A 10,970-nucleotide genomic window follows, 5' to 3' on the forward strand; every position below is an offset into this window, starting at 1 on the left:
ATTAATAAAAAATAATAACTTGTGCACAGAAAAAATTCTAATCTGATGAAGCCGATTCTGCGTTTTAAAATAAATAGTGTTTCTGGATTTTATCTAAGCAGCTGTGGGTTTTTTTTTTTAATTAATTCAGTGATGACTGACCTTTTTTTTAAAATTTACTTCCACAGAAACTTCTGGGTTTTTTTGTCTTTTCATTATTACTGTGAAGATGACTTTTCTAACTATAGTGGTCATTTCAACAGTCTTTACCTTCCTCCTTAAATATCTACTGTCAGCCTTCATTACCTTCATTAGAACAAGTGATTTTAGCAGCTCAGTCTAAAGTTGTTTGTCTCAGTGAACTCAGAGAAAACACAGTCATGTATCAGTGTTTTATTAAAGCTGCCCAGCACCGTCTCTGACAGGAATAAGGCTCAGAATAGATTCTGCATCAGTAAACATCCAGCAGTTTGACACAAATCTTTTCAAATTAAACAATTTCAATAAGCAAAACCAAATTCCACATGATGAAATAAATAACCTGCATTGTGTTGGAGCACACCAGAGGTCTGAACTACTAGGTCAGTTCAACATATCCAGGCTTTCTTTGTGTAAGTCGGCTTAATAAAAACTAAAACTCCAGACAGAGTTAACAGGTATGAAAAAGGTGGTTTTCAACTGTCTTTGTTAACTCAGACTTTCTCCTTCAGACTCTGTTTACACAAAAGGAGGCGTTTAACGCATCAATTGACTCTTCTGCAGTAAATTAAATGATCGTGTGCAAGTACTTCAGTCAACAGGCTGTTTTAATGGAGAACAACAGGGAATATAAAAATATATAATAGTAAAAAGAGCTAAATCTAAAAACATTTATGTGAGTTTAGCATCACCATCTGAACACATGTAGTAAATGTTAGTAACATACAGATTAACAGGTTTAATCACTCAGTCATCAGGAAACGATCTGGTAAAAGGAAGACGCTTCTTACAGTCAATTTAAATCTAAACTCTGAATTGAACTTGGATGAGCTTAGCTCCACAGCATCAGTTACCATGGAGATATAGCTCCACAGCATCAGTTACCATGGATATCTAGCTCTACAGCATCAGTTACCATGGAGATCTAGCTCCACAGCATCAGTTACCATGGAGACCTAGCTCCACAGCATCAGTTACCATGGAGATCTAGCTCCACAGCATCAGTTACCATGGAGATCTAGCTCCACAACATCAGTTACCATGGAGATCTAATGTCACAGTATCAGTTACCATGGAGAGCAAGCTGCGCAGCATCGGTTGCCATGGAGCTCTACCTCCACAGCATCGGTAGGCATAGTGATCCTAGCAGGCTGAAACAGAGCCACCTTCCTGATACTAAAAATTATGACTTTAAGCTCAACACACCTGCTGACACATTAACCTCACCTCGTAGTTCAGCCCCCCCTCCCCAACTGTCTGCATGAAAAAAATAAATGAAATAAATAAAATAAAATAAATAAATAACTAAATTCATCCAGTGAGGCAGTTGACAGGCGTTGTGACATCACGATGGGCAGGTGTTTCTGGGGATAACAGAGGAATCTGATTGGACAGCAGCTGTCCTCATGTCCTGATTCAGGTCCAAGTCTGTTTGATGATCAGAACCCCACCACCCAACCCTTCCCTCCACGACTGTGTTGTTGCCATGGAGACCAGCTAGTTGTAGCTCTGCAGTCACTCTGATTGGTGGATGGAGACGTGTCAGAGTTCGTCCTTCGACCCGCTGAGCACCAGACTGTGACTCGCTTCACGCTTCAGGAAGTTCAGGAAGTCTCGCAGCTCCCGACCGCCCTAAAACACAGGAGATGTCATGCGACCAGCGTGTCATGTGACCGACACATCATGTGACACTTAGATTGACCGGATTCCAGTCATGTGTTACCTCGTATCGTACGGGTTCATCTTTTTTCCCCACTGGAGCAAAGTAGATGGTGGGAAACCTGCAGAGAGACAGAGGACAGGAAGTAAAGACTAACGGGGCAGAGGAAGTAAAGACCGACGAGGACAGGAAGTAAAGACTAACAGGGCAGAGGAAGTAAAGACCGACGAGGACAGGAAGTAAAGACCGACGAGGACAGGAAGTAAAGACTGACAGAGGACAGGAAGTAAAGACCTGACAGAGGACACTGTTCTCACCCTTGGACGTCGTATCCCAGCGGGACGTCGTTGTCAATGGCATTCATCTTTGCAATGACGATTTTTGGATCATAATACAGCTGAGAGGACGGAGAGAGAACATCTGTATCAGAACCAGCGTTCGAGTCCACAGAACCACCTCAGTGGAACTACTGTTGGTTCTGACAGACACAAAAACTTTCACAGGCAGAAGAACTGGTAATATACGAGAAAACAAAACATTCTCTTTTCCAGAATCTGGATTTATTTACAGCTTAGAACTTATTTTCTCTCACTGTGGTTCATTTTCACTGCAGTCTAAAGTCCTGCAGCTCTATGGAAACAGAACAACGTGAAATATCAAACAGAACTCAGAAATGTCTGTCTGTCAGTATTGACAGCTGTTTTTTTTCTTTGCTAGATGTTTCACAATTGGTCACAGCTGAGTTAGCTCTTTCTGTTTTTGCCGTTTCTAACCAACAAAAGTTGTGATTCTGGTGATACTTTCAAGATGCATTTCAAACGTACCAGCAAGTTTTGTGGTTTAGAGGGCAAAAATTATTAAATAAAATATTTAATCAACTAAATTGTCTAAAAACCTTGTTTTCATGCCCCGGTTACTGAGAGCAGACTGATGGAATTTAGTGAATTTCAGATAAAATACAAAATAAAGGTGCTACCGTGTGAGCCAGCTCCCTGTAGACCGGCTCCAGCTTCTTACAGTGAGGACAGGACGGAGAGTAGAACTGGATCAGAACATCTTTATCTGGATCATTGACCACATCATCAAAGGACTCAGCAACAACCATCTGCAGGACATAGAGGACAGAGGACAGAGGACAGAGGTCACAGAGAGGTCACAAGTTCAGAACCGACAATACCATCAGTGTAACATCAGTGGACTGTGTCTATGTCTGCATCATGGCACCACATGGAAAAGAATTAAACAGAAGAAGTCAAAAATCTGACTGTGAGACTTGACAGAAATTGAAAAGGATCCAAGAAGATCGGTGAGCAACTAAAAACACAGTGAATCACAGTGTCAGCAGTAAACAGAAGGTATAAAAGGAACCATAGTACCACTAATCAGTGCTCCTCAAATGACTCCACAGACAGTGAACTACTTTGACAATCTAGTTGTGAAAAACAGACGGCAGCTGCTTCAGACTTGGTACAGGGACTATCAATGGAAATCAGAGTTAGTGTGAAGCTCAGACAGTGTGAAGGACACCTCAGAACATCAACCTCTACGGATGGAGTCTGTCATCAAAGATAAAGGTAGACATATGAAGATCAGAAGGAACCCAAGAATCTTATGAAACATCGATACACTTTAGTTTCACTGAGTTCCTGCTGTGTGTTGAAGAAGATTTAACAGCACAACTGAGACCATAAACTTACCAGGAAACAGACAAAGTGAGGAAACAGCTTGCTTTCTTACAGACTTTGATATGTCCAACCAGAAGAGCTATGAAAGAAAACAGGTTTAGGTTCGTTCAGAAGCTGCATCTATCTGTTATTAGCAGTCTGTGGTCTCACCTTGACATCGGCGGTGTTTCTCTCAGGTACTGGCTCTGATTTAACGTAACGTTTGAGTCGACCTGCGAAGTAATCGTCCAGAAACCTCTCTAGAGACTGACCATCCCTCCTGAAACACACAGTAATCTGATTACTAACCAGCCCTCTGAAACACACAATAATCTGACTGCTAACAAGCTGTGACCTCATTGGGTCATTGTGTGTGAGGTCCCACAGTTACGGTGTTCACAGACACTAACAAGGTACCAATCCAAGCATTTAGCCTCATTCAGTCCGGTTTGACCCGGTTCGGCCCGGTTACGTACGTGAACTCCTCCCTCATGGTGTACTTGTGGCCCAGTCTGGTGCGGATGGTGACGAATGGCAGCTCTCCTCCGTCTGACGTTCCCAGACCAAAGTCATCCTCCAGTTCAGACAGAAAGTCTTTCTTATTGGCTACTGAGTATGTTAGGCCCCGCCCACCGTATTTAGACGCCACCTTCATCACCCTGGAAACAACACACAACAAGGAGGAGCTTTCAATACACCAGTCCTTTCTACAGATCTACAGATTACTGATGTGGGCTTTTGACATTTTTATGATCGGTATTGTTGCTCTTATTGACTGATTTATCACAAAACAGACTAAATGTTCTTCTTTTGGTCTGAAGCAGCAGCTCTCCGCAGTCACTCTGGTCTCTGCAATGTCCTAAAAACAACTCTGTCTGATTAGTTGTTATATGTCAGAGTAACAACCAATCTCTGACAGCTATCGATTACTAACCTTGCCAGCAAGTTGATTTCTCGCGATATTTGTGAGTTCACAAATCTCTCAAGAAACCATCTTGCTCCGCTCCCGCATTCACAGTTCGTACAGAGCCAAGTTGGCACGGGCCAATCACGCAGCAGTATTCGTGTGTGGGGCGGGATATCCGGGTGTGAAGACGACACCAAGCGCCAGTAGATCAAAACAAACATGGCAACGGAGGACAACGATCGTGTAGATGCTGCTATTAAGTCAGTTTTAGCTGAATCTCCTATCGCTTCTTTGAAGGAAGAACAACGAGAGGCACTTTGCACATTTCTGGATGGTAAAGATGTTTGTGCTTTTTTACCTACGGGTTTTGGTAAGAGTTTAATCTACCAATTGGCTCCGCTCATTGTGAAGATCCCGCGATTGGCTAAAAACAAACCTGTCAGAGGCGGGACATACTGTTGCATTGTCCAATCCGTGCCTCTTTCCTCCGAACGGATTTACATGGAGCGGTCCCAGATTGATATTGTGGAGTACTATCAAGTACTACACAATTATTAATCTGGCTATTGCCAGGTTAATCGATTACAGCCCGAGACAAAACTGCTGAAGGTTTAACAAACACAACAGTCAACAACAACAAACATTCCTGATGTTACACAGAAAGACCAACAATTCACTCTGAGTGTTAACAGCTGTTAACAGCTGTGTTAACAGCAAGAACTGATTCTCCTGATGACGCTAGGCTAATGCTAACACTGAGAGGCTAGCTGTGGCTCTTAGCCTGCAGCTAACTCCTTGCTCCACACTCACTCAAGCCAGTCTGCTAACAGTGAGCATCACCTGTGTGTGTGTAGCTGTACAGTTCACAACAACAAGTGTCCTCTGTACTAAGTACTAAATCTGAAGCAGCTGCCGTCTGTTTTCCGCAGCTAGATTGGGAAGTAGTTGATTGACCATGGAGTCATTTTAGGAGCTCTGATTAGTGGTACCATAGCTCCATTTTACTTCCTGATTACTGCTGATTCTGTGTTTCACTGGTTTTTAGTTGCTCAATGATCTTCCTGGCTCCTTTTAAAGGTCACACTCAGATTTTTCACTTCCTCTGTTTGGTTCTTTCCAAATGGAGCCATGATGCAGACATAGATATACACAGTCCATAGTCCAGAACTGAGAAAGTTCTGCTGTTCACAGCTCATTTCAGAACCATGTTCATCAGTTAGACTAATTGGAAGTCACAGCTGGACTCAATTTGGTTCTTTGAGTTTCTACTTTTGAGCATATTTTTTTAAAATAGTCTTCAGAATTTTTTTTGTTTTTGATTGTTTATCATATGAAACATCCATCCATCCATTATCTAAACAAAGCTTAATCCTCATTAGGGTCACGGGGCGGTTGGAGTCTATCCCAGCTGACTTAGGGTGAAGGCCGGGGACACTTGGACAGGTCACCAGTGTATCACAGAGTTACACATAGAGACAAACAAGCACATTCGCATTCACACCTTCTGACAGTTTAGAGTTACCTATTAACCTGAGCATGTTTTTGGACTCTGGGAGGAAGCTGGAGAGAACCCACGCATGCACAGGGAGAACATGTGAAGAGTTCATTTTCAAAAACAGGTAACTCTGTTTTAGAAATTTTCAGAAAACTCATTTTTTTATTGTTTACTTGAGATAACAATAATAATAACACTAATAATTTATTTTTTCTCTATTTTGTCAAGTATTTTTCTACTGAGTCAAATCCACTCAACTTCAGTTTGATTGATATTATCTCAAGTAAACAACAAAAAAAAGAGTTTTCTGAAAATTTATCAAAACGGAGTTACCTGTTTTTGCAAATGAACTCTTCATGTAAACTCCATGCAGAAAGAAGGCTGTGATCTGAACCAGGGATTTTCTAGCTACAAAGTGAAAGTGCTAACCAGCACGCCACTGTGCAGCCCCTCAAATGAAACACTTAGAAGTAATTTGATTATTATGAGGGTATAGAGTTTAGAAGACTGTGCATGTGTTACCATGTGTTCTTCTTGTATGATACCTGTACACATGTGATACCTGTGCAGATGTGTTACCTGTTCCTCCAGTAGTTTGACCCTCGGACGTTGTGATGATAGTCCAGATCGTAGTATGCCGTCAGCAGGTCACGAACTCTCAGACGATCTTTGTTCTCCAGGGTCATGTGAGGACAGAGGCCATAACTACAGACAGGTAGACAGACAGGTGGACAGACAGGTGTTGGTGATGCTGCGATTCCTCTGATGTCCAGCAGGTGTTGCTGTGATCAATGAAAGAGTCTCACATGTGATCTCTGATGAAGCGTCTCAGCGAGCCGATGGTCAGATAGTCCTTGAAGATGACTACACTGTCCTCAAACGTGTTGGAAAGTCTGGGAGGTCTGAACAGCAGCACACACCTGGAAACACACATGTAACTGTCATGTAACACTTATGTAACCAACATTTAACAGACATGTAACACACATGGAAACACACATATACCTGTCATGTAACACATATGTAACAGACATGTATTTGCCCTAGCTCTTAACGGAGGCAGTCGCACTTTTCCTCTCTCCATCTCTATCTGTGCTCTTCTCCCCCACTCCCTCATGTTTCTGCTTGCTGCACTCTTTTGTCTCGTCTCACCTGACTTGGAGCGATCTATTGGCACTGGACCTTCGAAACACTGATCATGGAATTGATTAGCTGGTCTCTCAACGCGATTGACAAGATTGTCGCCACTAAGAGCACAGGCTTAGGGGAGCCTACCTGCCCGGATGGGAGTTTTGCCTCTGGTTATGTGATCGACACCTGGGGGAAGTGGAAGGGGATCATGTGCCTGGCACCCCTATCTGTGGAGGATGTGGAAGATGTTTATATATTCGGATTTATGATGACAGGTCTGCTGATAATTGTCTTGATTGTGGGCCTGAGCTTCTGGAAAATTAGGAGGACTGCAGAGAAAAACGACATCCAAACTCTGCTGATCCTTGCAAACGATAGGATCAAGGCTGCTGGTGACCGGAATGACGAACTCAAACATAAGATGGACAATTTGCTTGGTGTGACTGTTGATTTGAGTCGCAAAGTGGATGCCATCAGGGTTAGGATTACCACAGCTGAGGTCTAACAATTTGAGAGCGGCCAGGGGGAGGGTAAAATTGCTCCTCTCCCCCGACTAAACAAAAAGGATACTGATAATATTTCGGCGCCCCTGGAACAATAACAAACTCCTCTGGAAGTTTTTCATGGCCAAGAGATAGCTCTCCTAAACCCTCCCCACTTTCCCAAGGACACCTGTTGACTTCTGGACTGGTCCATCCGAGGATGTCTCCATGGCAACCTGCTGTGTTATCGCGTTTTCACCGGCGAAATGAGACACCGGGGGGGCTGGGATGGAAGGAGATTGGCTACACGCATACACGCAAACTTGGACTCAATGAACTGAGGACTGAGCTCACATTCGCATACACATGCCCATTCCCCCCATCCAAGGCCGTCTCCAGCAGCTTCCCGCCCGCGAGGCACAGTGGGCAGGAATCCCGTGCACGGCGTACCGTATGGTGCTGCAGCTGTATAGGAGTCTGTCTATCGTGCTGAGCTACCTGTCCCACTACCCCCCACCCTTACCCCAGTTGATCCTGTCTCATGTCATGCTTTGCTCGTGCGGGTTTGTTTTTATCAGGTTCCTTCTCAAATTGAATTTCCCAACACTGGAGGTTATATTTGGTATGATGAACCTTTTTTTTCATTTTACCCTCTGCTATTCCCTACCCCGATCCCTAATGTCTTTTTTTTCCTTTTCCTAAGCTAGGCAGTGCGCTTTATGTGTAGCAGTCTGAGTTGCTTTGGCAAGGCAGCCCAAACTACTTTCGTTGTATATGAAAGTGTGCAATGACAATAAAGTTCTTCTCATTCTCTTCTCATTCTCATAACAGTCATGTAACAGACATGGAAACACACATGTAACAGACACACATGATGGTGTGTTGACATTTGTACTCAGACTCACTCTGAGTGGATTCCACGATCCTCGGCCAGCTGCAGATCAGTGCTGTGAGCGAACCTGAACTGTTCTCTGAGGAGACCTGCTGCCTTCAGGAACTCGGCCAGACGAGAGCTGTCTGCACCTGAGAACACACCTGACACACACACAGGTAACAGGTCAGGTAACAACCACACCTGAAGTGATGTCACTCATTGCAGTCAGGCAATGTAGAATCATACCGACGATGCTGGCGTCGTAGTTGTTGACGAAGGCCTGCAGATCCTCTTTGGTCCTCAGGAGAACTGAGTCTGGACCCGTCTGCTTCTTCATGTATTGATAGATCCCCTCTGAACACACACACACACACACACACACACACACACACACACACACACACACACACACACACACACACAGTTACACATTTGCACACCATCTATCCATTGATCCATTTCTCGGTTAGCACCCCAGCGCTAACCAAGCCTGAACCTCCATTCTGTCACCTCCTTCACCTCCACCAACAGGTGTTCAGGCAAACACCATGACAGTATTTACACACAAATTTGTTTATGTTGTTTTTGTTTACCTGCGGTGCGAGGTCCATCATAGGGGGCGGAGTCTCTGCCGTACCTGAAGATCTTCAGAGTGGGATAACCAGAAACCCCAAACCGTCCACAGGTCTCCGAGTGAGTCGTACAGTCCACCTGACACACGGGTGAGAGACAGGTGAGGCACACAGGCGAGATAGACAGATGAGATAGACAGGTGAGATGGTTGTCTATCTGCTAATGACAACTATAAAAATGAAGGTGTTACCTTTGCTAACCGAACACTTCCCTTCAGTCGAGTCGCTGCTCTGTCAAACTCTGGAGCCAGTTTCTTACAGTGACCACACCTGAAGAAAGCAAGGAAACACGGAAGGAAACAAGGAGGGGAACAAGAAGAGAAACAAGGAGGGAAACAAGAAGGGGAGGAAATAAGGAGGGAAACAAGAAGGGTAATAAGTCGGAAAGGAAACAAGGAAGGACATAAAGAGGGAAGGAAACAAGGAGGGGAGACAACAAGGAAGAAACAAGGAGAATAACAAGGACGGAAGGAAACAAGGAGGGAGGGAAACAAGAAGGGAAGCAGGAAGGGAAGGAAACAAGGGGGGAAACAAGAAAGGAAACAAGGGAAGAAACAAAGAGGGAAGAGAATAAGGAGGGAAACGAGGAGGGAGGGAATCAAGGAGGGAATGAAACAAGGAAGGAAACCAGGAGGGAAAACAAAGAGGGAAGGATACAAGGAGGGAAACAAGGATGGAAACAAAGATAGAAGGAAACAAGAAAGGAAACAGGTAGGGAAGTAAACAAGGAGGAGAGAAAGCACAGAAGGAAACAAGAAGGGAAACAAGGAAGGAAGGAAACAAGGAAAGAAAAAAACAAGAAAGGAACCAAGAAGAAAAGAAAGCAAGGAGGTAAACAAAGATAGAAGGAAAACAAGGAAGGAAACAAGGAAAGATGAAAGGTAACAGTGAAGGAAAGAGCAGCTCTTCGTTCGATTCGTCACTTTGTCAGTCTGAACACAAACACATTAGAAACCCGAAATGTTCCGGAGCTAATGATGCTAAGCTAACGGTACCAGGGAGCGTAGAACTTCACCAGCATGGTCTCTTGCTCCATTGCCAGGTAGTCGAAGTCCGCATCCCCGAGCTCGAGCACGTCCCTGCGCGAGCACACGGACGCGGGAAGGCGACACAGCAGCACGACACAGACACAGGTTGGAAACAGGTGCACGGCGGCCGCCATGTTGGAGACACGAAAAGGAGACGGACACCGAACGGAACCGCGGTACCGGCGCACACACCGAACGGAACCGACACACAACGGGGAATCCGCCGGTAACGGAGGTCGCTTGTTTCCGGGGTAACTTTCAAAATAAAAGGCTATTTAGTAACGTGGTGTCTCACAGAGCAGATGACATGAAACACCTTTTAAATGAAACTGTCCTTAACGAGAGTCGGAGCTGGAAACTGTAAATACTGAGATATTCAATGACCTGTTTTCATCCAGACAACATCCATCCAGCTCTTATTGTGAAAGAACTGAGGCCGTGCTTCCGGTGGGTGCCATAGACATAAACATGTCTATACAAAATACAACTAATATATATGTATATATGTGTATATATATATATATATATATACGTATATATACATATATACGTATATATACATGTATACATGTATATATACATGTATATATACATATATACATGTATATATACATATATACATGTGTATATACATATATATATATGTGTATATATATATATATATATATATATATATATATATACATATATATATACATATATATATATATGTCTATTGTGGGTGCCTGCAGATGTCGGCGGGACAGGAAGTCAAAAACACCAGAGCTACTCTCATTGGTCCAGCGGCGTGTAAAGGTCATTTGTACGATTGGTCAACACAGCAGTCAGACACACATTGAGCCCCACCTACAAATTACTGTTTCAGATTAACAAACAGCAGCATAGTTTCAGATCAATGAACACATTTACAAGGTTTAAGC

General features: G+C 43.7%; 1 protein-coding gene across 3 annotated transcripts; it reads right to left on the bottom strand.

Annotated features, from left to right (window-relative positions):
* Window positions 1–357: 357 nt before the first annotated feature.
* LOC110958977 (protein disulfide-isomerase A3-like) lies at window positions 358–10,296 on the bottom strand. 3 transcript variants are annotated; one of them, XM_022205721.2, is made up of 13 exons: window positions 10,018–10,293; window positions 9,214–9,292; window positions 8,984–9,101; window positions 8,637–8,744; window positions 8,422–8,551; window positions 6,710–6,823; window positions 6,483–6,608; window positions 3,978–4,160; window positions 3,673–3,781; window positions 2,814–2,942; window positions 2,155–2,234; window positions 1,901–1,958; window positions 358–1,809 (listed from the first exon to the last, which is right to left on the bottom strand). In XM_022205721.2, exons 1-13 carry the CDS (start codon window positions 10,182–10,184, stop codon window positions 1,720–1,722), a joined length of 1,491 nt encoding a protein of 496 aa, XP_022061413.1. In that variant the 5' UTR covers window positions 10,185–10,293; the 3' UTR covers window positions 358–1,719. The 3 variants fall into 3 exon arrangements, 2 of the variants coding, with proteins under 2 accessions (XP_022061413.1, XP_022061414.1); XM_022205722.2 differs by having other exon boundaries at window positions 10,038–10,204; XR_007945130.1 differs by lacking the exons at window positions 358–1,809; window positions 1,901–1,958 and adding an exon at window positions 3,535–3,601 and having other exon boundaries at window positions 10,018–10,296.
* Window positions 10,297–10,970: the final 674 nt, after the last annotated feature.

Source organism: Acanthochromis polyacanthus, chromosome 11 (genome assembly GCF_021347895.1).
Source record: "Acanthochromis polyacanthus isolate Apoly-LR-REF ecotype Palm Island chromosome 11, KAUST_Apoly_ChrSc, whole genome shotgun sequence".
Taxonomy (NCBI): Eukaryota; Metazoa; Chordata; class Actinopteri; family Pomacentridae; genus Acanthochromis; species Acanthochromis polyacanthus.